The sequence below is a fragment of the Phyllobates terribilis genome, unplaced genomic scaffold (genome assembly GCF_046119375.1).
Source record: "Phyllobates terribilis strain yellow unplaced genomic scaffold, ASM4611937v1 Scaffold_7__3_contigs__length_470593459, whole genome shotgun sequence".
Taxonomy (NCBI): Eukaryota; Metazoa; Chordata; class Amphibia; order Anura; family Dendrobatidae; genus Phyllobates; species Phyllobates terribilis.
Window position 1 is genome coordinate 65,933,979 of NW_027362767.1, and position 26,736 is coordinate 65,960,714.

The 26,736-nt window shown below is 46.7% G+C and overlaps 1 protein-coding gene across 7 annotated transcripts in view; it reads right to left on the minus strand.

Moving 5' to 3' along the window:
• The window catches only part of SYNE2 (spectrin repeat containing nuclear envelope protein 2), a 327,838-nt gene that overhangs the window by 120,772 nt on the left and 180,330 nt on the right, over window positions 1-26,736 (minus strand). For all 7 annotated transcript variants that reach the window (XM_073638692.1, XM_073638693.1, XM_073638690.1 and 4 more), the window contains exons 51-61: window positions 25,604-25,822; window positions 21,206-21,465; window positions 18,197-18,365; window positions 16,372-16,518; window positions 11,689-11,829; window positions 11,428-11,610; window positions 9,397-9,534; window positions 8,013-8,198; window positions 7,341-7,463; window positions 6,240-6,422; window positions 3,878-3,958 (exon numbers count right to left, since the gene is read on the minus strand). In XM_073638692.1, coding sequence (XP_073494793.1) covers window positions 3,878-3,958; window positions 6,240-6,422; window positions 7,341-7,463; window positions 8,013-8,198; window positions 9,397-9,534; window positions 11,428-11,610; window positions 11,689-11,829; window positions 16,372-16,518; window positions 18,197-18,365; window positions 21,206-21,465; window positions 25,604-25,822 — 1,830 coding nt within the window. The remainder of the gene's footprint in view (window positions 1-3,877; window positions 3,959-6,239; window positions 6,423-7,340; window positions 7,464-8,012; window positions 8,199-9,396; window positions 9,535-11,427; window positions 11,611-11,688; window positions 11,830-16,371; window positions 16,519-18,196; window positions 18,366-21,205; window positions 21,466-25,603; window positions 25,823-26,736) is intronic.

Here is a 26,736-nt window from a genome sequence, read left to right on the forward strand (position 1 = left end):
ATTATCTGTACGTTTGGAGATTTCGGTGGCAAAGGGCCATATTAATATAGGAAGTCAATCTGATATTTGGGAGTTTGTCATTGTCCAGAAACAAGCTTTGGTGCCAAAGGTGGCCACGTTGGAGCTACACGCCCTCATGGATCTCAGCATAATCACAATACAGTGGGTACGGAAAGTCTTCAGACCCCTTTACATTTTTCACTCTTTGTTTCATTGCAGCCATTTGGTAAAGTCTAAAAAGTTCATTTTTTTCTCATTAAAGTACACTCTGCACCCCATCTTGACTGAAAAAAACAGAAATGTAGACATTTTTGCAAATTTATTAAAAAAGAAAAACTGAAATATCACATGGTCATAAGTATCCAGACCCTTTGCTCAGACACTCATATTTAAGTCACATGCTGTCCATTTCCTTGTGATCCTCCTTGAGATGGTTCTACTCCTTCATTGGAGTCCAGCTGTGTTTAATTAAACTGATAGGACTTGATTTGGAAAGGCACACACCTGTCTATATAAGACCTCACAGCTCACAGTGCATGTCAGACCAAATGAGAATCATGAGCTCAAAGGAACTGCCCAAGGAGCTCAGAGACAAAATTGTGGCAAGGCACAGATCTGGCCAAAGTTACAAAAGAATTTATGCATTACTCAAGGTTCCTAAGAGCACAGTGGCCTCCATAATCCTTAAATGGAAGAAGTTTGGGACCACCAGAAGTCTTTCTAGACCTAGCCGTCCAGCCAACTGAGCAATCATGGGAGCAGAGCCTTGGTGAGAGGTAAAGAAGAACCCCAAGATCACTGTGGCTGAGCTCCAGAGATGCAGTAGGGAGATGGGAGAAAGTTCCACAAAGTCAACTATCACTGCAGCCCTCCACCAGTCGGGCCTTTATGGCAGAGTGGCCCGACGGAAGCCTCCCCTCAGTGCAGGACATATGAAAGCCTGCAAACCGTTTGCTCAAAAACACATGAAGGACTCCCAGACTATGAGAAATAAGATTCTCTGGTCTGATGAGACGAAGATAGAACTTTTTGGTGATAATTCTAAGTGGTATGTGTGGAGAAAACCAGGCACTGCTCATCACCTGCCCAATACAATCCCAACAGTGAAACATGGTGGTGGGAGCATCATGCTATGGGTGTGTTTTTCAGCTGCAGGGACAGGACGACTGGTTGCAATTGAAGGAAATATGAATGCGGCCAAGTACGGAGATATCCTGGATGAAAACCTCTTCCAGAGTGCTCTGGACCTGAGACTTAGCTGAAGGTACACCTTCCAACAAGACAATGACCCTAAGCACACAGCTAAAATAACAAAGGAGTGGCTTCAGAACAACTCTGTGACCATTCTTGACTGGCCCAGCCAGAGCCCTGATCTAAACTCAATTGAGCATCTCTGGAGAGACCTGAAAATGGCTGTCCACCAATGTTCACCATCCAGCCTGGAGGAACTGGAGAGGATCTGCAAGGAAGAATGGCAGAGGATCCCCAAAATCCAGGTGTGAAAAACTTGTTGCATCATTCCCAAGACGACTCCTGGCTGTACTAGCTCAAAAGGGTGCTTCTACTCAATACTGAGCAAAGGGTCTGAATACTTATGACCATGTGATATTTCAGTTTTTCTTTTTTAATAAATTTGCAAAAACGTCTACATTTCTGGTTTTTCTTAGTCAAGATGGGGTGCAGAGTGTACTTTAATGAGAAAAAAATGAGCTTTTTAGAATTTACCAAATGGCTGCAATGAAACAAAGAGTGAAAAATTTAAAGGGGTCTGAATACTTTCCATACCCACTGAACATAACATCCAGTTTGACGAACTTGATATGCCACCACCAAGTATCTTTCAGAAGATAATCCCTCACCCTTGGTACTTATGTAGAAATATTAAGAGTTGGACGTCCATGTAATAAATGAACATCTCAAGTCTACCAGATCTGGAGAAGCTCTCTCAAGCGGAGGACTACTCTCTGTCATAGGCGGATTATAATGAGGGCAATCTGGGCTACCACCCGGGGCCCGGTGCTCCAGGGGGCCCATGGCCAGATTGCGCTCATTATAATATGTGCTGCGCCAGCGCCAATGCGGCACATACCGGGAGGCAGAGGCGGGGGGGCCCCCGGACCGCTCCCCCAGCAGCTATGCAGGGCTGCTGCTTCTTCTTCGGCCGGGCCAGCACTGCACCTGTTAACTTCCCTGTGTGCTGGCCCGGCTGTATCACAGCGAGGAGACACGGCCCTGTGCGCGGCCGTGTCTGCTAGCATGATGTCACTTATTGTGCGCCCTACACTGCTGCAGCGGAGAGGAGCTGGACTACTGTAGCTGAGTCGGGGGATGGTGAGTGAGTGTGTGTGTGTGCAGGCAGATATCATTGTGTGATGTCTGTTTATATGTATTTTTGTGTTTCAAATGTGTTTATGCGTGTATGTATATGTCTGTATATGTTTGTGTGTGTGCGTGACTGCTTGCGGCTTCCCGCTGTCTCTGGGGGAGCGCCGTGCGGCCTCCCGCTGTGTATAGATGGCTACGTGCGGCCTCCCGCTGTATTTGGGGGGCGCCGTGCGGCTTCCTGCTGTGTGTAGATGGCGCCGAGCGGCCTCCCGCTGTGTATAGATGGCTACGTGCGGCCTCCCGCTGCATATAGATGGCTACGTGCGGCCTCCCGCTGCATATAGATGGCTATGTGCGACCTCCCGCTGTGTATAGGTGGCTACGTGCAGCCTCCCGCTGTGTATAGATGGCTACGTGCGGCCTCCCGCTGTGTATAGATGGCTACGTGCGGCCTCCCGCTGTGTATAGATGGCTACATGCGGCCTCCCGCTGTGTATAGATGGCTACGTGCGGCCTACCGCTGTGTATAGATGGCTACCTGTGGCCTCCTGCTGTGTATAGATGGCTACGTGTAGCCTCCTGCTGTGCATAGATGGCTACGTGTGGCCTCCTGCTGTGTATAGATGACTAAGCGTGGCCTCCTGCTGTGTATAGATGGCTACGTGTGGCCTCCTGCTGTGTATAGATGGCTACGTGCGGCCTCCTGCTGTGTATAGATGGCTATGTGCGGCCTCCTGCTGTGTATAGATGGCTAAGCGCGGCCTCCTGCTGTGTATAGATGGAGCCGTGCGGCCTCCTGCTGTGTATAGATGGCTACGTGCGGCCTCCTGCTGTGTATAGATGGCTATGTGCGGCCTCCTGCTGTGTATAGATGGCTACGTGCGGCATCCTGCTGTGTATAGGATTATGTGGCAGCTCATATTGTGTGTAGGGTCTCATACTGTACATAGGGGATGTCAGCATACTTAATTGTGCTCAATATTAAGTCATACAATTAATGTAAAAAACAAAATATTATAATTAATATATTAATATTGTGCCAAATCAATTTCACGTGAACTATCACATGATCTATCACAGGGGATCATGTGACATGTCACGTGATACATCAGGTGTGTGTGTGTGGGGGGAGGGCCCGCGCCTTCTAAACTGCCCGGGTCCCTTGCTACTCTTAGTCCACCCCTGCTCTCTGTGATGCCCACATGCACTAATGACGCGCTTGGACAGGGAATGTCTTCATGAGACAACTCTAGTGGGCAATTTTTCATTATTGCAGTTTGGGTAGAGAAGACAAGTAGAATAAAAGGCGTCGTACAAGAGTAGGGATGCTCCACCAGACCTAAACAATGGACTTCTTTTTCGTCTGGTCCTGGACAACCCCTTTGGAGCTGGTAATTGCAATCTGTTACGTAGGAACTTGAACATATTGAACATATTAGTTATATTCACACTATGGTTAGAAGCTATATTATTGCCACATAGTGAAACATGATCCAAATAATATATAAAAACGGTTGGTCAAGGACTTGGACCACATTAATATCAAATTTACCTTAATGTCCGAATCCTCTCTGGACGCTTGTTGTGCGTTTTCATTCTCTTTCTCCAGTTCTGATATTTCACTTATGATAGGCTGCACAAATGGATAAAAACAAACACAAATTTTAGAGCACAAAATTAGTTGACTTGCTGGATTTAGAATTGCGGTTAAAAGGGGTTTTCATAATACTTAAAAGGCGCTCAGTTCCTGATTCACCCACACTGATCCTTCACAGTTCTGTTCCGACGCTTACCTGGTAGTCTACCTTCCTGGTCCTAACCTTGACCCACCAAAAAATGGCAGCGTATCTGTTACACGTACGCCGATAGGTTCAGATAGGGGCAAGATAGGTTACATGAATTCTTTGCAATCCTGGGGGAACCGTTACTCAGGGCGACCATAGACCATGTGCTGCAGCTTCTCTCAGGCACACAGGGGTATTGACCCTCAGGCACAGACACATAGGTTGTTTCACTTGCTGACCAGACACACTTGACAAGAATCCTCATAAACGGTAGAACAGTAGCATTTAATAAGAAGCCGCACAGCCAGTGCAAGTTAAGTCTTATGAGCAACAGGCTTCAGTGACAAACAGTACAGTTTCCTTAGAAGCACAGCAGTTCACAGTGTTCCCAGTAGTACAGGACAGCACAGTTCTAATGCAAAGGCACATTAATGAACACAGCATTCTTTATAGCACAGTGAGATGGAGGAGGGGGGGAGGGTTTGCTGAGGGAGATGATCCCTGTGACACCATTTCTTCCAGTCCTTATCTTTCTGCCTGACAATACTCTGCACTGCTAGTTCAGGAACTCTACCTGACCTGTCCTTAGCTTCACTCCTGACTTGAATCCTTTTCACTTCTGTGAGATACAGAACACACTTCGGCTCCAGCCAGACAGTCAACAACTTTCCCACAATCCGCTTGGGGTTCTGCTAAAACCCTCCCTGTCTCCTGTGAATGTGTTATTTCTAATAGTTGCTGGATGCTTTTGAAGCAACAGCGCTACTTCTGCATGTCACATATCCAATCACTGGTCATAGTGGTGACCCGCACTGATCCTTCACAGTCCTGTTCCAACTACTACCTTGTGGTCTATCTTGCTGGTCCCAATCTTTACCCACCAAAAAAATGTCAGCTTTACCCAATCACTGGTCAAAGTGGTGACCCATATTGATCCTTTACAATTCTGTTCCGACGCCTACCTGGTAGTCTATATTCCTGGTCCCAACCTTGACCCACCAAAAACATTAGCGTATCCAATCACTGACGACCGGTATTGATCCTTCACAATTCTGTCTGGAGCCTACCTGGTGGTCTATCTTTCTGGTCCCAACCTTAACCCACCAAAAATGTCAACATATTCAATCACTGGTGGTGACCTGTATTGATCCTTCACAGTTCTGTTCTGCCGCCTACCTGGTGGCCTATTTTCCTGGTCCCAACCTTGACTAATCAAAAAATGCCAGCTTATCCAATCACTTGTCACAGTGGTGACCTGCATTGATCCTTCACAGTACTGTTCCAACGCTTATCTGGTGGATATCTTCTTGATCCCAACTTTGACCCACCAAAAATGTTAGCTTATCCAATCACTGGTCAAAGTGGTGACCCATATTGATCCTTTACAATTCTGTTCCGACGCCTACCTGGTAGTCTATATTCCTGGTCCCAACCTTGACCCACCAAAAAATGCCAGCGTATCCAATCACTGGTCACAGTGGTGATATTTCTTGATTTACAAGGACAATACCAGAAAGCACAGCCCAGAGGGGATCAAGTAAGGACCAGATCAGGACTTTTGTAGAATCAGTGGTGGTGGCTATCATTTCTATTATTATTATTTAGCCCCCATATAACTCTATAGGTGACATGGAGGTGAAACTGATCTGTGGCAAATTGTATTAACAGTACTCTTTAAAGAAGGAAATCGTAACTACACTTTTACATTGTTTTCATAAATCAGTAACGCAAGTGAAAGTAAGAAACTTTACAATATATCTTATTATAGAAAAATGTCTCTTTTCCAAATTCACAGCCAATACTTGTCTCCTGTACTGATCATCCACTCTCAAAAACTGCTCAAATCTGTCTACATATCTGTCTGCAGAGAGGGCTCAATTACATCTTCGAGCAAAAAAAAGCCGACGGAGACTCTGCAGAGGCTTCTAAGGCAGGTGCTAAAATGCAGGATACAAGTCATATTATGGGCAGAAATAGAGGTATTCCTCATGCACACACACAAGGCAGCTATCTGTTACAAAAGGAAAAAAAGTGTCGCCTGAAAGTGAAGGTAAATTTTCACTGTTTCCTTATAAGAAGAAAAAAACCTATTCAGAGTATCTTAATCATATATAAAGCATCTTACGTTACCTCCAAGAGTTGGTTCTGCTCCATAATAACTTTCTGTAGCATTTCGGCCTCTCTCAGGACGACTACCATTCTTCTGAATACACACAGAGACTGCACCCCGGACTCTGACAGCGGAAGTGATGGCCGATACGCTTCTATCTCAGCAATTGTCTTTCTGATGTGATTTATGTTATCCAGCATGACCTGAAAAGTATGGAAGACAATGACAAGCCATGAATGCGCATGTTTTGTTAATGATGACAACCTGACTTCCAAATCAGACTTCTTCAGACTTAAAGGAAGTCAGTCAGCACAAAATGACTGTTCAAACCAAGCACATGTGCTCAATGCTCCCTTGGAGTGGCCAAACAGTTAGGGCTCCTTCCCACCTATTTATTCTCCATTTATCTCCTCCCTCTTTTGACTACTGTAAAGCAAGGCCTGTCAATCAAGGAATAGAGGGCAGAGATGGATGGAAAACAAGTAGCTGAGAAGGTGCACTGAGCTGTTTGGCCACACCAAGGGTGCAGCGAGCGCCGTTTGGCCACACCAAGTGTGCAGCGAGCGCCGTTTGGCCACACCAAGGGTGCACCGAGCGCCGTTTGGCCACACCAAGGGTGCACCGAGCGCTGTTTGGCCACACCAAGGGTGCACCGAGCGCCGTTTGGCCACACCAAGGGTGCACCGAGCAATGTTTGGCCACATCAAGGGTGCACCGAGCGCTGTTTGGCCACATCAAGGGTGCACCGAGCGCTGTTTGGCCACACCAAGGGTGCAACGAGCGCTGTTTGGCCACACCAAGGGTACACTGAGTGCTGTTTGGCCACACCAGGGGTGTGGCCAAGACTGTACCTGGTTTGAACAGTCATTTAGTGCTGACAATCTCCCTTTAATTTTCTGGGAAGGGATGCAGCTGACTGACAGCCAAAAGGCTAATCTGACTATTTCTGTCACTGACGTACCCAGTGAATGGAGCAGCATGGTGCATTCTCTACTGCCACTTCATTCATGTAAGGGGACATGTAGGGAGAGACACGGTCATATAAGGCATATAGCGAAGTTTAGGGGTTCATCCAGTTTTGAGTGTTAAAAACATTTAATTATCTATTACAAACATCTCACCTGTCCATTCAAGTAGTGATCTTTGGGTGTCATATCATCAATGTCATCAGATGTCAAAATCTCTTTAATTTTAATAACAGTCCTTTCCATCTTTTTTACTTCGTCCTCTATAGCCAGCACCTCCTAAAAATGGAGACAAAAAATTGATATTTAGAAAAAATTAGAAATAATAAAAACTAATTTTGAAAAATCATGATGGAGATTTCCTACACAATGGACTCTAATCTGCTGATTGCTGTCGCTGGCTGTATATTTTCCCTGCAGCGGCCACTGCTGGGGAAATGTGGTATTACATGATCACCCAATTATATCTGAATAGGCAACTTTTAATAAATCGCAGAATGGGAGACGCTCTTTTGCAGCAGCTCTCGCTTAGCTATGTTTGACAGAGTTGGGAGACCATTCCCTATGGCAGTGTTCCCCAACTCCGGTCCTCAAGAGCCACCAACAGATCATTTTATCAGGATTTCCGTAGTATTGCACAGGTGATGGGATTTTTGCCTGTGCAGGTGATGCAATTATCACCTGGGCAATACTAAGGAAATCTTGAAAACATGACCTGTTGGTGGCTCTTGAGGACCAGAGTTGGGGAACACTGGTCTATGGCATCCATCTACCCAAAATGGTGCAAGCTGATATTCCAACCAACAGAAGAAAAGATGAGGATCTTACATGGGTTATGTGTTGGATTGCTGGAAGAACTTTTAGGATTCTTTGCCTCAGATCCAGCAATTTTCTTCTTACATCGGTGGATCGCTCCACAATGCTCTCGGTTTCAAAGATCAGGGCCAGCTCGCCCAGCTCGGAATGGATGGAGTCAATGAGACGTTTTTTCTGTTCAGAGTCGTCAAGGGCAATCTGTCCATAGAAGAAGAAAAAAGATCTTTATCTTTACAAATTCTACTGGGGACATAGACCGATGAGAATGGTGGCAACCTCTGCACAGTGCTGCAGAACATATTGGAACTATCGGGAAAAAAAATACCAATGTGGAGTCCTCCAAAACACCAGACATGTATTGTAAATTATTTATTTTAATTGATCTATAACTTATGAACAGTATGTCTATCTTCATTTATTTTTTTTAGGGACATGGGTTCAAACTGCACTCATCTTAAGGGCCACATCAAAATGTTAACATCTTCTATCTTCAGGAGCGCACTGCTCCTCTGCCTCGGCACTTCCTGCTTGCTGGGGGGGCTGCACGCTCCTGATGATTGACAATTCGGACCACAGTCTTGCTTGAGCCCTTGATCTAAACTGTGTGCATGCAGAATCAACTTTCATCATCGGACAAGCACAGGGGCAATGATGTTGGCCGGATCTAGCGATCCATCCAACTTCAGTTCAGCGCTTGCAAGCACTAAACGAAAGAGCTTGGCAGTGCTGTTTTCCTTACCCGGGAGAACAAGGCAATGAGCAGTAAACTATAGAATTAAAAATTCCTCTGGTCTCAAGAACAAAAAAGATTTTTATCAAGAAATAATTGCAACGTTGCTTGTTTTTACAAGAACTTTGCCATTTCAACCATTTACAAAGATGAGGGTGACCCCTTTAAAAAGGTATTCCTATGTGAAACACTTATGGCCTATAATAATTATATATGTTTATGGTCCGATTGGTGTGGGACACCCACTTATGTTGGGAACATCATAAAAAATGAGACCTGGCATCAATCGTCATTGTAGTAAATAGGAGCTGTGGAAACTACTGAACATTTCACAACCCTCCTACACTACAGGACGATCTATGCACTGACACCATATTGTCTCCTTCCTCGAATTCTAACCAGGTAAGAAGACCCCCATTCTCCTCACATACAGGGGTCTACTGGTACCCCCAGTAATGGTAAAGGACTGCGAAACTATTTGTAGTCACTTCTACTGGTGTAAAGTCTGTGCTGTGCAATGTTCAATGGACGTACAGCCCAGCAGGACATATGGGCTATTGGTTTTGATGCAACTGAATTTTACAATGTTATAATTTTTTTTTACAAAAATACAATAGATCTGTTGCAGTTTTAGATTATCATATTAAATGTGTCTTATCCTCTTACCTCTAGTGCAACGACATGCTTGTTCAGGACTTTAGCGGAACAGTCCTTCATCTCTTCATTCAGCAGGGTATCTGTGCTTTGTATCCAGGCCTGAGTGCTCTTCAGGGTGTCCTCATATTCCTCCAGTTTACTAGCCGCCTATCAATACAGACATTGCCCCTGAGGTTTATACTCAGTCACCTATACAAATTTATAAACTGCTAGATTTGGCCACACATTAAAAATTTAATAGAAAATACACAATTTTAGAGGAAGAAGAAGCGGAAGCAGGAGGAGAAAGAAGAAGAGGAAGCAGAAGGAGAAAGAAGAAGAGGAAGCAGGAGGAGAAATAAGAAGAGGAAGCAGGAGGAGAAATAAGAAGAGGAAGCAGGAGGAGAAAGAAGAAGAGGAAGCAGGAGGAGAAAGAAGAAGAGGAAGCAGGAGGAGAAAGAAGAAGAGAAAGCAGAAGTAGAAAGAAGAGGAAGCAGAAGGAGAAAGAAGAAGAGGAGAGGAAGCAGAAGGATAAATAAGAAGAGGAAGCAGAAGGATAAATAAGAAGAGGAAGCAGGAGGAGAAAGAAGAAGAGGATGCCGGAGGAGAAAGAAGAAGAGAAAGCAGGAGGAGAAAGAAGAAGAGGAAGCAGGAGGAGAAAGAAGAAGAGGAAGCAGGAGGAGAAATAAGAAGAGGAAGCAGGAGGAGAAAGAAGAAGAGGAAGCAGAAGGAGAAAGAAGAAGAGGAAGCAGAAGGAGAAAGAAGAAGAGGAAGCAGAAGGAGAAAGAAGAAGAGGAAGCAGAAGGAGAAAGAAGAAGAGGAAGCAGGAGGAGAAAGAAGAAGAGGAAGCAGGAGGAGAAAGAAGAAGAGGAAGCAGGAGGAGAAAGAAGAAGAGGAAGCAGGAGGAGAAAGAAGAAGAGGAAGCAGGAGGAGAAAGAAGAAGAGGAAGCAGAAGGTGAAAGAAGAAGAGGAAGCAGAAGGTGAAAGAAGAAGAGGAAGCAGAAGGTGAAAGAAGAAGAGGAAGCAGGAGGAGAAAGAAGAAGAGGAAGCAGAAGGAGAAAGAAGAAGAGGAAGCAGGAGGAGAAAGAAGAAGAGGAAGCAGGAGGAGAAAGAAGAAGAGGAAGCAGGAGGAGAAAGAAGAAGAGGAAGCAGGAGGAGAAAGAAGAAGAGGAAGCAGAAGGTGAAAGAAGAAGAGGAAGCAGGAGGAGAAAGAAGAAGAGGAAGCAGGAGGAGAAAGAAGAAGAGGATGCAGGAGGAGAAAGAAGAAGAGGATGCAGGAGAAAGAAGACGAGGATGCAGGAGGAAGAGGTAGATGAAGGGAGGAGGACACAAAGAAGAAAGGAAGAGCAAGAGAAAAACGGAAGGAAAGAGAATAAACAAAAGTAATAAAAGAAAGGAAGATAGAGAAAGAGAAAGAAAAAGAAGAAAGAAAAGGGAAAGGAGAAGAAAGGGTAACGGAAAGGAAAAAGGAAAGGAAAGGTAAGGAACAGGTAAAAAAGGAAGGGAAAGGTAGAGGAAAGATCATACTTGTGAAATGTCTAGGAGGGCCTCTGGGAAAAAAAGATACCTCCCGAAGTCACAGAAGCTAAATCCACTGGTGAGACATGTCAAAGCCTCATGAAACCTTCAGGAAAGTAGTGTTCTGGAAGGCTTCTTGAACACAATACCGGGATTGCTTTGTCATTAGACAGAGCCCCATTTTTTTTTTACAAAATGCACATTATTGGGGCAGGAAATTAAAGAGTATTAAAGGAGTCGTGGCCAAAAACCTGAAAAATTTCCGGCAGCACTGTGCCCCAAAACAACCTCCCGGACAAGAATCAACAAAAATAATAACATATGATATAAATACATGGATGGATCTAAATGCAGTACATAAATTCTGGGGTTTCTCTTGGGTTTCCCCACAGTGGACACATATTTATAGGTCTCGCTCACCTTTACGTAGCAGTACAAACACAAGAAGAAGACCTGAATTGAGAATTGTTGTGGCGCAAAGCTGGCAGAACCGGACGGTTGTAAGACGACTACAATAATGGCCGCTCCTCGCCCGGAGCTCACCTTATTCAGATTTGCAGTCCTGCGCTCCACCAGGTGAGTGATGTGCTGGTAATAGCTGAACGGCTCGGTTAGTTTATCCATCCACTCCTGGGCCTGGCTCGGGTCCTCCTCGCCCATCTCATGAACCTTCTCCTCCAGCGCATGCAGTTTGGAGAGCCACATATCAACTTCATCCCACAGTTTCTAGAAGATAAAGAGGTCACAATGGTACAATGGTTCATTAAGTCACTTCTGTGTCCTGGAGAAGATCTGTGTTCTCACATTCTGGAGTTCTTTGGCTTGAAGGATATTTTGGCTCTTTTCTGTTAAGTGAGCTTCGATACTTTGCAGCCCAGATTTTATCTCATTCAGCTTTTTGTTCAGTACGTTCTCCGGGGAGCTCTGCGAGATTTCATTCTTCACCTAGAAATGGACCATGGATGATGATTACTACATGATAGAGCTAGTAATGCGACATATATTCCCCAGATCAGAGGCATATATCTGTAGTCACATTGTTTTAGTATTCCTTTGTTACTTTTATTTGTCTTTTGCACTTATTTTCAGTTAGGAAATTAAGAAAAAATGTCAATTCATGGAAATCATTGAAGGGGTTTTGCGCTTTCAGTAAAATCCTAACCCAGGTTGCAGTATGTTAAAAAAAATAATGCACTTTACATACCCTTCCCAGGTCCAGCGCTGTGTTTAAGCCACTGGTCCCGGTGTCTTTTATCGTCTGCAATGCCACTATCAAGTCTAAAGAGCTGCAGACAATCAGTCAGCTCAGAACTTAATGCAGTCAATTCAGACTGAGCCAATAATTGGCTGCAGCGCTGTCAATGTACAGTTAGCGCTGCAGTAAAATGCAGACCCCCAAGAGCAGATCCAAGCGAATCAGCGCTGGAACGAAGAAGGTAAGTAAAGCACAGTTTGCTATTTTGAAAACGTAAAATGTAGACGGTTTAGTTAGTATACATTGTGTTAAATTTATAATAACAGGCGGATACATTTTTTTTTCTTTTTATGGCTTTTATACATTATAGAGGGAGGGATCTCGTCAGTCCAGTTCAATATCTATCGTTCAGAGTGAAGAGCAGCTCCTGCCCTGGTGAATTTGGCAAGCCATGTGGTCTGCACCCCCTCAAGTAGCCTACACCCCCATATGTAGCCCCTCATGTAGCCTGCACCCCTATATGTAGCTCCTCATGTAGCCTGCACCCCCATATGTAGCAGCTCATGTAGCCTGCACTGCACCACATATGTAGCATGCACCCCCAAATGTAGCCCCTCATGTATATGTAGCCCCTCATCCACATATGTAGCCCCTCATATAGACTGCACCCCTATATGTAGCCCCTCATGTATATGTAGCCCATCATGTAGCCTGCACTGAACCCCATATATAGCCTGCACCCCCATATGTAGCCCCTTATGAAGCCTGCACCCCCATATTTAGCCCCTCATGTAGCATGCACCCCATATGTATCATGCACCCTGCACTGCACAACATATATAGCCTGGACCCCCATATGTAGCCCCTCATGAAGCCTGCACCCCAATATGTAGCCACTCATGTAGCCTGCACTGCACCACATATGTAACCTTCACACCCATTCACTGCTTCTTCTCCTGTGATCAGGACTCCCTGGGACACAAACTTGTGTCTCCTTGTTCACAAGCGGTTTCTCTACCAATGAGCCACAGCTTATAATGACACACATAGGAGAATTTGGTAATCTTGAGTGAATAGCAGGGAGTGAACCCAGAAGCAAAATATACATGTCCATAGAGATACATTGCATATATAACAATGTATTTCTACGGTCCCTGTATACTAAGGTGAAGAAAAAGATTTGCCCATTTACATCATCAGAGATCGAAGCTCAGGAGCTTAAGCGCCTGTCTGCAACATTAAAGTTGTGGGTTCGAGACCTGGGGAGACTCACAGAAAAGAAAATGCAATTTTTATAATTGCTCATTATTATTTTTAATACTATCATAGGAACAAAAAAATTTTTTTCTTTACCTCAATATATAGGGACCATAAAAAATACACTTTATACACAATGTATTTCTATGGACATGTATAACCTATTTCTGGTTCATGGCCGGCAGTACAGGTCAAGATTACCAAAATCTCCTATCTACAGTTAGGTCCATATATATTTGGACAGAGACAACATTTTTCTAATTTTGGTTGTAGACATTACCACAATGAATTTTAAACAAAACAATTCAGATGCAGTTGAAGTTCAGACTTTCAGCTTTCATTTGATGGTATCCACATTAAAATTGGATGAAGGGTTTAGGAGTTTCAGCTCCTTAACATGTGCCACCCTGTTTTTAAAGGGACCAAAAGTAATTGGACAGATTAAAGAATTGTAAATAAAATGTTCATTTCTAGCACTTGGTTGAAAACCCTTTGTTGGCAATGACTGCCTGAAGTCTTGAACTCATGGACATCACCAGACGCTGTGTTTCCTCGTTTTTGATGCTCTGCCAGGCCTTCACTGCGGTGGTTTTTAGTTGCTGTTTGTTTGTGGGCCTTTCTGTCTGAAGTTTAGTCTTTAACAAGTGAAATGCATGCTCAATTGGGTTGAGATCAGGTGACTGACTTGGCCATTCAATAATATTCCACTTCTTTGCTTTAATAAACTCCTGGGTTGCTTTGGCTTTATGTTTTGGGTCATTGTCCATCTGTAGTATGAAACGACGACCAATCAGTTTGGCTGCATTTGGCTGGATCTGAGCACACAGTATGGCTCTGAATACATCAGAATTCATTCGGCTGCTTCTGTCCTGTGTCACATCATCAATAAACACTAGTGACCCAGTGGCACTGGCAGCCATGCATGCCCAAGCCATCACACTGCCTCCGCCGTGTTTTACAGATGATGTGGTATGCTTTGGACCATGAGCTGTACCACGCCTTCGCCATACTTTTCTCTTTCCATCATTCTGGTAGAGGTTGATCTTGGTTTCATCTGTCCAAAGAATGTTCTTCCAGAACTGTGCTGGCTTTTTTAGATGTTTTTTAGCAAAGTCCAGTCTAGGCTTTTTCTTCTTGATGCTTATGAGTGGCTTGCACCGTGCAGTGAACCCTCTGTATTTACTTTCATGCAGTCTTCTCTTTACGGTAGATTTGGATATTGATACGCCTACCTCCTGGAGAGTGTTGGTCACTTGGTTGGCTGTTGTGAAGCGGTTTCTCTTCACCATGGAGATTATTCTGCGATCATCCACCACTGTTGTCTTCCGTGGGCACCCAGGTCTTTTTGCATTGATGAGTTCACCAGTGCTTTCTTTCTTTCTCAGTATGTACCAAACTGTAGATTTTGCCACTCCTAATATTGTAGCAATTTCTCAGATGCGTTTTTTCTGTTTTTGCAGCTTAAGGATGGCTTGTTTCACCTGCATGGAGAGCTCCTTTGACCACATGTTTACTTTTCAGCAAAACTTTCCAAATGCAAGCACCACACCTCAAATCAACTCCAGGCCTTTTATCTGCTTAATTGAGAATGACATAACGAAGGGATTGCCCACACCTGTCCATGAAATAGCCTTGGAGTCAATTTTCCAATTACTTTTGGTCCCTTTAAAAACAGGGTGGCACATGTTAAGGAGCTGAAACTCCTAAACCCTTCATCCAATTTTAATGTGGACACCCTCAAATGAAAGCTGAAAGTCTGAGCTTCAACTGCATCTGAATTGTTTTGTTTAAAATTCATTGTGGTAATGTCTAGAACCAAAATTAGAAAAATGTTGTCTCTGTCCAAATATATATGGACCTAACTGTATATCACTGTGGGCTATGGCTCATTGATAGAGCAACAGCCTGTGAACACAGAGATGCGAGTTCAAGTCCTGGGGAGACCCAATCACAGAAGTAAATATATAATTTAGTTTATGCACTGAGCCCTCAAATTGGGACAGTTGGGAGCTATGCATATAGCCTGCACCACTATATGTATCACACCTGCAATCCCCATGATGTACCCCTGTTCCCTAATTATCTGCCACCAGTGCCTCTTCCTGCCCGGGAAAACACTTCACTTGTAATCTGAAGCATGGCTCTGCCCATAGCATGAAATCATCACAGGTCCTCTATGATTCATCTTTTTTCATCTGATATGTGCTCCTCTGCCCATGCAACCCCAGCCCGAAAAAAATATAAAGATGGCAGTTTTTCTCCCCAGTCCAGCGTACGTTAAAAAGAGAGGGAGATTTAAAAAAGGTTGTTTTTTTTATAAAATCTTCCTACATGGTGGTGCCGGTCCCTGCAACCTGCCACCCTACGTACCCGCCCTCAGGAGCCTAGTCGCAAATACGGCCCTGGCTGTGAGTACCTTCAGTCAAATTAAAGGGGTATTCCCATTTCATACATTTATGGCATATCCACTTGATATCCTTTAAACATATGGTAGATATGGGCCCCAACAATGAGATCTACATGCATCAGGGCTCCATCGAGTGCTGCAGTCGGCTGAGAAGTGCTCGGAATGCTCATACAAATGATTGGGAAATCCGACCATATCTGCGCTTTCAGCTGAGGGCGACAGAGCCCTGTTCTAATGGTGGGACCCTCATTTACTATACATTTATAGCCTGTCCTGTATATAAAGTTATAACACCCCTTTAATTGCTTGTTTTTTATGCAGGAACAACACTTTAAATTTGAGACTGTTGTAGCTTCCTTTAATAGAAGAACTATGGAACCCTACAGACATTCTACTTAGGAGTTGTACAGGATTTAAAAAAGCTCCTTTTTTCCACAAATAGCGCCACCCTTGTGCATGGGTTGCGTCTGGTATTGCAGCTCAGTTCCATTTCCAGTGAATAGGGCTGAGCTTATAGAACCCTTTAATAAACGGCTTTGCGTCTAGGAAGGATTTAATATGCGACTGTTCACCGAGCCCTTTTGTGAAAACAGTTGCCACAATACACACGCACAATAAGAAAGCATACCTTTTCCTCCACCTCTTGCAAATACTCCTGACATTCCTCCACCCGTGAGAGTACTTCAGCCGGGACGTGTTCTGCATATCGGGCGCTGACTTTTTCCATTGTGAGTTTAGCAGTTTCCTTCTGTGATTCGATCAAGTCTTGAATTTCCTGTAGTAAGGAAACGAGGTGCGGCATTAAGTAAACCGGCGGTGTGACCCATTCCTACAAATATACCAGGCGGAAAAGGGAAACTTCCCCCGCTCGGCAGAGCAAGCGAGTCCACGAAAAAAAGGTTTTGCTTTCACCTTAGGTGATGCTTTGTTGGAAAGGTAAAAAAAAAATGTTTTTTAAAAGAATAAGCACAATAGGGGTCCGATAGGCGGGCGGCCTGGCGACGGCCGTGTCATCTTTCCTATAATTATACAGATCGCTAGAGCTGAGTGCTATTAGGAGACAGAGAAGAATGGACGTCTTCTTCTCCTGAAAGCCAAGACGGGCAAGATGCAAACACAAGCTGATGACTGTGCCATTGTTGCAGGTCTCATTCCCCGGGGGGCGATGTTCAGATGTAAACAAATATTCCCGTTTCTAGTACACAGCTCTCAGAGTCATCGGAGTATTAAAATTTGCTCTAAGTGGCGGAGCGCTGCTCCTGAACCGGTCTGGACCCAAGCCAGCCGTCTGGTAGGAACGTAGTCCAGTCTACTAAGCCTTTGTGAATTGCTACAGATCTAATGTGATACTCTGATTCTAAAAACATTTTACGTGTTCCACCAAGAAAAATCAACCTGACGGGTCTTGAAAACCTTTAAAATTCCCTATAAGGGATTTCTTAGTTAATAGAGGGGTCTAGGTGGGTTCTGGAGGACCCAGTTTATCCCTACATTACACGCATACATCATTTGATGTAAATCAAAATTGTGTAATACTTAATTTCCCCTTCAGGGGCGCAGTAGAGAAAATGAGCAGTTACAACCGGGTTTCTTTCATAGATTTCAGCTCATCGTTGGGGATCTCGGCACTTGTAGAAGAAGATTATAAATGGAGATGTTAACCAGGAGCCCGCAGAACATTTCAACAAAGAGCCACGTCCAAGGGTCCCTGAGCAGAAGAACCCCCTTGTTCAGCTATTAGCCTAAAAAATTAATTTAAAGGGCACAAAAAAAATAAACCGTAAAGGCACATGACTTTTAATGGCTGGCTGCCCAGATCGTTCTCAGACAGTCCCTATACACAACCTATTTAAAGGGGTTGAACAGTCACTTAAAATTTGTTAAAAAAATACTCAGAATGGTGAAAAATTAATTTTAAGCAGGGGCCCACCAAACTTTTCAGTATAGGACAGCGACTAAAGGCCCATGAGCAGAGAGGACACGTTGGTCAGTTATTAACCGAGATCAAGTCTACAGTATACAATGGTTATAATGAATTGTAAGGGCACATGACCTTTATTGCCTGGCGGCCCAGATCGTTCTCAGACTACCCCTATATACAACCTGTTTAAAGGGGGTGTCAGCCACTTTAGACTTGTGAAAAAACAGCTCAGAATAGAGTAAAACTCTTCCTGCTCCATCTGGATAGACAAGTGACCGCTGCAGCCGGTGATTGGCTGTTTGACCAGGCAGAGCAGGAAGTACACAGACTTGTGCGGAGTCCAGGAAGCCTTAGAACTGAGTTGTTTCTCAAAAAATGTGATGTGCACAGACAACCCCTTTAATTCTCCTAATAAGACACATACAATAAAAAATGTAAAAAATATTGGTATATAACTTTTTTTGTTCTCCAAAGTAAGGATTTTTCAGCAAGCTCTGCAATAAAAAAATTGACTTCCCCCAGAAGTTCTCACCTGCAGTGATGCCCTGGTGGCTTCCGGGTCTCCCGGCTCCAGGTTCTCCAGTTTAGAAGCTGCTTGCTGAAGGGATTGTTTCACAGCTGAGAAATCGCACTTTAATGCTTCTCGGTCCTCAAGTTCTTTATGAATTTCTTGCTTATTTCTTTGAGATTTTTGCAGAAGTCTAGATTATAAAAATATTACTGGATCAGTATTGTTTTTACGTTCATGGATGTTAATCCCAACTATGGTTCTAGCACCTGTATGTTGTGTATGACCAGAGATCTACAGTGCATGATCTATGCTTACGTTGGGATATGCTGGGAGTTGTAGTGTCATCACAGCTGGAGAGCCACAGGTCGGGGACCATTTACACTATACAAATTGGACAAAACTATTGGTTAACTTAATCACTGAAGTAAGGTTTCTCATTCAGTCCTGGCGTTTAACATCCGGCCCAATTCTACAGTGTCCATTGTCCTAAAATGAACACTGTACTATTGCCCTCCGGTGTATAACATCTAGCCCCATTGCCCCCCGGTGTATAACATCCAGCCCCATTGCCCCCCGGTGTATAACATCCGGCCCCATTGACCTCCGATGTATAACATCCGGCCCCATTGCCCCCGGTGTATAAAATCCGGCCCCATTGCCCCCCAGTGTATAACATCTGGCCCCATTGCCCCCCGGTGTATAACATCTGGCCCCATTGCCCCCCCCGGTGTATAACATCCGGCCTTATTGTCCCCCGGTGTAAAAGATCTGGCCCCTCGCCCCCCACGGTGTATAACATCCGGCCTTATTGTCTCCCAGGGGAATAACATCCGGCCCCTTGCCCCCCACGGTGTATAACATTCGGCTTTATTCTCCCCGGTGTATAACATCCGGCCCCATTGTCCCCCGATGTATAACATCCGGCCCCATTCCCCCCCAGTGTATAACATTCGGCCCCATTGCCCCGGTGTATAACATCCAGTCCCTCACCCCTGGTGTATAACATCCGGCCCCCAGTGTATAACATCCGGCCATCCACCATGCAGTCTGCCTTTACTATCATGTGGTAGAATGGCCGGTGGTAAAGAGCTGACTGATACCAGAGCGGTCCTGGAGCCACTGGTGTAACAAGTCCGTTCATGACATTTCTTCCTCCTAAATCTTCCCCCATCACCTGTCAGTGATATTGTTGAGAAGAAGAAGGAACCATTACAACTCAACCACGAAGCTGAGGCCCCGTAACATTACAGAGCGGGGGACCGAGGGACTGAGTGCTGAGGAGCAGAGGGCAGAAAAGTGACCAACACTCTGCTGACTCCATAACTGCAGAGTCCAGACCTCATTGTGTATTAACATCAGGACAAACACTGCGTCCCCGCCGGGTGCTTCATGCAGCCATACATCACCAAGCACAATGCCGAGCGTTGGATGGAGTGATGTAAAGCTGCCACCACTGGACTCTGGAGGAAACGTGTTCTGTGCAGTGACGGATCACACTTCTTTATATGGCGTCTGGTGGACAAGTCTGGATTTGGTGCATACCGAGAGAACATTACCCCCTGACTGCATTGTGCCCGTATTGCAAAAATGATTTATAGACCCCAAATATGTGCATGGACAACCCCTTTAATACTGCCATATATAACCCACAATGTAATGTTTTCAGCAGGATATGGCATTATAATCTACTATTCAGTACCCCAAATATGTTGGCTTTAGTTTGCTCCTGGTTGTTTGGAAACCCCTAGAAAATGGGGACCCTGTGCAACTGCCTATTTTCCAAATGTCTAGAACTGGACATGACCTAGGCGGCTTATATTCAGGAAAAGGTTTTGCTTTACCAAAGATACGATAGGTTACATAAAGCGTGCGTCACTACGTCTACTTTGGAGACTATAGTTAGGACGGATCCAGTAATAAAATGTTTATGTCTTCCAAATAGAAGAGAGTGATACAATTATGTGAAGAGCCCAGTTTAGTCTGGCAGGTAATGTTGGATAATATTAACAACACTGTACCCAAAATAACTTTCATTTTAGATTAATTTGTCAGCGTAATGTATCTGGGAAGCGAGGCCATTAGTCTAGCTAAAATTACAGTGCTCATAAGCATCATGATCAAGGATGGTCATGAGGACTAACCGCTCCCCCCATCACGGTCCTCCAGATCAGGTCTGGGGCATCTCAATTTTGCACAGAATGTATTGGAAATGTTATGTACTGCTCGTCCTTAGTTATTTTAGTCATAGCTATATAAAATCGAACAGTGGTAGGATTCTGGAGAAGTACAGATTGCCCAGATGAGGGATACATACCCCCGGACTGACACATATAAGGACTGCAAAGCTATAAGAGCGTGGAGCGGAGGCGCAGCAATAACACTGGAAATGGTGTAATCAGTTTGAATGGAGAGATCATTACAGAATATGATCCTTGGGGGCATTACCCTTTTAATTACCCCCAGACCACCAGGGAAGCAGACACTAACCTATTTATTTAAAGTCCCAGACATCCAAGGAAGCGGGGGCTGTAGAGAGGTTGTCTGGTCTTCTGAAAAAAGTCTGTAGCACTCTTTGTGCTGCAGACACCTGAATCCCTATAGGGCATGGTGTGCGAGCTGTCAGGATTCTCCAGAATTGACAGAGAGTAAATTGGGATCTTTCTCTCCTGGACTGATCTTTTACTCTCAATTCATGGATAAAATCAGTAAAATTAGTATTCTGGGAAGACAGATTTTCCTATTGCTGAGATAGGAAATGGCAGTTGGTGCTTTTAAAATTCTATGGTGGGGGAGGAGCTAGAGGAAGATGCAGACATTCCGCTGCAAGTTCTACTGAAGAAACTGTTACAGTTCTCCATAGAACTTAATGAGCACCAACTGTCATCTCCTATCCCAGTAATGGGACAGTCTGCAACCACTGAAGACACATTTTACAGGTGAACTGAGAATCTTAAAAATGTTCAGTCCAGGAGGAGAAAGAAGTGGTTTTCCATGATAAGATATATTACAAAGTAACAATCCTGAACTCACTTATTACACTTGTCTTCCATCGAATTGATTTCCGTGATCGCCGTAGGCATCTCCGTCTCTATGTCGACTTCTGGTTTTCCCAAAATATTCTGAAGTCGACGTATCAGCAGTGCCAACTGCAGCTGCTGCATGTTCACGTTCTCCTCTAAGCGGCTGATTTCGGTGACCGAGGACAGGAGCTGCGCCGTTTTCCGCTTCAACTCAGGCCTATCCAGAACTTCTTCTTGGCAGTTATCCAGAAGGATCACCTCCCGCTCCATCTGTAAGACACCGAAATGTGCAAAGTGTTTACACGCTGGCGGCGTCATCATACTTGGACTTCCAGGATAAATGCCTAATAATGCGGCAGAATGCTGGATTACCCAATAAGGGATGTTATACCAAGGGCAAGGGACCGGCTGTTATACCCCAGGAGCGAGGGGATGGATGTTATAGACCAAGGGCGAGGGGCCAGATGTTATACACCCGGGGCGAGAGGCCAGATGTTATACACCCGGGGCGAGGGGCCGGATGTTATACACAGGGGGGCTAGGGGCCAGATGTTATACACCAAGGGCGAGAGGCCAGATGTTATACACCCGGGGGCGAGGGGCCGGATGTTATACACAGGGGGGCTAGGGGCCAGATGTTATACACCCGGGGCGAGGGGCCAGATGTTATACACCCGGGACGAGGGGCCAGATGTTATACACCGGGGGCGAGGGGCCAGATGTTATACACCCGGGGCGAGGGGCTAGATGTTATACACAGGGGGGCTAGGGGCCAGATTTTATACACCAAGGGCGAGAGGCCAGATGTTATACACCCGGGGCGAGGGGCCGGATGTTATACACAGGGGGGCTAGGGGCCAGATGTTATACACCAAGGGCGAGAGGCCAGATGTTATACACCCGGGGGCGAGGGGCCGGATGTTATACACAGGGGGGCTAGGGGCCAGATGTTATACACCAAGGGCGAGAGGCCAGATGTTATACACCCGGGGCGAGGGGCCGGATGTTATACACCGGGGGCGAGGGGCCGGATGTTATACACAGGGGGGCTAGGGGCCAGATGTTATACACCAAGGGCGAGAGGCCAGATGTTATACACCCGGGGCGAGGGGCCGGATGTTATACACAGGGGGGCTAGGGGCCAGATGTTATACACCAAGGGCTAGAGGCCAGATGTTATACACCGGGTGCGAGGGGCCAGATGTTATACACCCGGGGCGAGGGGCCAGATGTTATACACCGGGGGCGAGGGGCCAAATGTTATACACCGGGGGCGAGGGGCCAGATGTTATACACAGGGGGGCTAGGGGCCAGATGTTATACACCAAGGGCGAGAGGCCAGATGTTATACACCAGGTGCGAGGGCCCAGATGTTATACACCCGGGGACGAGGGGCCAGATGTTATACACCCGGGGACGAGGGGCCAGATGTTATACACCCGGGGACGAGGGGCCAGATGTTATACACCCGGGGACGAGGGGCCAGATGTTATACACCCGGGGGTGAGGGGCCAGATGTTATACACCCGGGGGTGAGGGGCCAGATGTTATACACCCGGGGGCGAGGGGCCAGATGTTATACACCGGGGGCGAGGGGCCCGATGTTATACACCGGGGGCGAGGGGCCCGATGTTATACACCAGGGGCGAGGGGCCAGATGTTATACACCAGGGGCGAGGGGCCAGATGTTATACACCGGGGGCGAGGGGCCCGATGTTATAAACCGGGAGCGAGGGGCCCGATGTTATAAACCAGGGGCGAGGGGCCAGATGTTATACACCAGGGGCGAGGGGCCAGATGTTATACACCGGGGGCGAGGGGCCAGATGTTATACACCGGCGGCGAGGGGCCAGATGTTATACACCGGGCGGCGAGGGGCCAGATGTTATACACCGGGCGGCGAGGGGCCAGATATTATACACCGGGGGCGAGGGGTCCGATGTTATACACCGGGGGCGAGGGGCCAAATGTTATACACCGGGGGCGAGGGGCCAAATGTTATACACCCGGGGGCGAGGGGTCCGATATTATACACCGGGGGCGAGGGGTCCGATGTTATACACCGGGGGCGAGGGGTCCGATGTTATACACCGGGGGCGAGGGGCCCGATGTTATACACCGGGGGCGAGGGGCCCGATGTTATACACCGGGGGCGAGGGGCCCGATGTTATACACCGGGGGCGAGGGGCCCGATGTTATAAACCGGGGGCGAGGGGCCCGATGTTATAAACCAGGGGCGAGGGGCCAGATGTTATAAACCAGGGGCGAGGGGCCAGATGTTATACACTGGGGGCGAGGGGCCAGATGTTATACACTGGGGGCGAGGGGCCAGATGTTATACACCGGCGGCGAGGGGCCAGATGTTATACACCGGGCGGCGAGGGGCCAGATGTTATACACCCGGGGGCGAGGGGTCCGATGTTATACACCCGGGGGCGAGGGGTCCGATATTATACACCGGGGGCGAGGGGTCCGATTTTATACACCGGGGGCGAGGGGTCCGATGTTATACACCGGGGGCGAGGGGTCCGATGTTATACACCGGGGGCGAGGGGTCCGATGTTATACACCGGGGGCGAGGGGTCCGATGTTATACACCGGGGGCGAGGGGTCCGATATTATACACCGGGGGCGAGGGGTCCGATGTTATACACCGGGCGGCGAGGGGCCCGATATTATACACCGGGGGCGAGGGGCCCGATATTATACACCGGGGGCGAGGGGTCCGATGTTATACACCGGGGGCGAGGGGCCCGATGTTATACACCGGGGGCGAGGGGCCAAATGTTATACACCGGGGGCGAGGGGCCAAATGTTATACACCCGGGGGCGAGGGGTCCGATATTATACACCGGGGGCGAGGGGTCCGATGTTATACACCGGGGGCGAGGGGTCCGATGTTATACACCGGGGGCGAGGGGCCCGATGTTATACACCGGGGGCGAGGGGCCCGATGTTATACACCGGGGGCGAGGGGCCCGATGTTATACACCGGGGGCGAGGGGCCCGATGTTATAAACCGGGGGCGAGGGGCCCGATGTTATAAACCAGGGGCGAGGGGCCAGATGTTATAAACCAGGGGCGAGGGGCCAGATGTTATACACTGGGGGCGAGGGGCCAGATGTTATACACTGGGGGCGAGGGGCCAGATGTTATACACCGGCGGCGAGGGGCCAGATGTTATACACCGGGCGGCGAGGGGCCAGATGTTATACACCCGGGGGCGAGGGGTCCGATGTTATACACCCGGGGGCGAGGGGTCCGATATTATACACCGGGGGCGAGGGGTCCGATTTTATACACCGGGGGCGAGGGGTCCGATGTTATACACCGGGGGCGAGGGGTCCGATGTTATACACCGGGGGCGAGGGGTCCGATGTTATACACCGGGGGCGAGGGGTCCGATGTTATACACCGGGGGCGAGGGGTCCGATATTATACACCGGGGGCGAGGGGTCCGATGTTATACACCGGGCGGCGAGGGGCCCGATATTATACACCGGGGGCGAGGGGCCCGATATTATACACCGGGGGCGAGGGGTCCGATGTTATACACCGGGGGCGAGGGGTCCGATGTTATACACCGGGGGCGAGGGTCCAAATGTTATACACCGGGGGGCGAGGGGTCCGATATTATACACCGGGGGCGAGGGGTCCGATGTTATACACCGGGGGCGAGGGGTCCGATGTTATACACCGGGGGATACACCGGGGGCGAGGGGCCGGATGTTATACACCGGGGGCGAGGGGCCGGATGTTATACACCGGGGGCTATGGGACAGAATGAGAAACTGGAATTCAATGATTAAGCTCTCTGTCTCAATACTTGTGTCCAACAGAATCTTCTTTTTTCTTCTGTATCTTTATTATATACTGAAGTTTAATGCTGGAAACAAGTGCTCAAAGTTTCTAGACTATTAGATTCTGGATTTGGGGGAACCTATCATTTGTCGTCTGATCTGCAGGCTACATGTTTTAGAGTAGAAGCTGAACAGCTGGACATATAGGTTTATGAGAAAAGATTGAGAATAAATTGCATTTTATCCATGGAAATCATTGCTCATTCTGGGCTTAAGAGTCAAGGAGGTGGTCCTAAAAAGTGATTGACAGCTATCTCCATGCTCAGTTATACAGGCTGTTAATCACTGATTAGGACCGCCTACTGGACTGGTAAACCAAGAATGAGGCGGGATTATAATGAATAAAATGCAACATATACAGATCTTTTTTTCACCACACATGGGACGCTCCTTCTGATCTACAGCATGACGCCAAGAGATTGCACATATTTTCTGATCAGACAGGAGCCATTTAAAGGGGATTTTACTGTATATATAAATACTAATTTGTCATTATGACATCATTGTACTAATTTAGGAGACATTAACAAGAAAATGTGTCCACTCACTAGTTCACTAATTAATTTCCACTCTTGCTTCAATTCATCACAGTAAAGTTCCCAGTCTCTGCAGACACTGAGGAGATGCCGCCATCTGTCCCATAATAAAGCCACCGCTCTGTCACATAGCAAGACGTCCTCCTCGCAGCCGGCAGCGCTCAGCTCTCGCCCCGCCTGTCTAAGCGGCAAGAATTCCTCTTCATAGGAGTTTACTTTTGCCACCAAGTTCTATAAAACACACAGATAAAAGGTTCTCAACAATGACAATCTCTACACATTAGGGTAAGTGGAAAAGAGCGACGTCACAAAATACAACTATTAATCAGGGTTAATTAGAAATAAGAGAATCTTGGCTATATGCATTGCAATGTATGGTCCATTTATGCTTCTAGTAAAGGAAATCAGAGTGGGCACTAGGGTGAGCTTGTGCTAATACACAGAAGCCAATCTCAAGAAGCCGAGCCAAAAGGTAAAGCTTCATATATTGCAAAAGAACAAACCATTAAACCTGAGAATGAAAGAAGTCATAGATGAAAGGAAGTGGCTGTTGGGAGTATACAGCAGCTGCAGGCTTATACCGTGGAAGCCTGTTTTGAGCAGAGAGTATATGATGCTGTGTTCACTGTTACAGCTTGTTGATGAGTATAGTTCCTCTCTAGACTGTATTGTATGACCTCTCAGTTTTGTGTGAGTCAGTTCTTTCTTGTAATCCTCCATGTTGTTGTTGATTATTGTAACTCTAATTCCAGCACACCTGCATGGTTCCCCCTACCCCTCCATGCAGGGACACCGACAGTCTGCCCCAGCCGCATGCTGACCGTGAGCTCCCTGTCTCCTGCTCCCTGCCTGTCTGTGCACGCCACATTGACTTCCTGGCAGCGAGACTAGTGTATGCGCGCTCCCTGCTCTTAAAGGGACAGTGCGCACACATTGTACATGCCCCCAGCCAATAACTGGGAGGCATCCAATATAAAAGGCATACTCTCCTGTAGTGAGGTGCCTGAGCAACCCCTATAGTTTGTTTAGTAGTGTGTTTGTGCAACTGTATGTTGCCAGGTCCCCCGTCCTAGTATCCTGTGTTAAGAGTCTGAACCTTGAGAAGCCGCACCAGCAGTACCTGAACATGGAGAAGCCGCACCGGC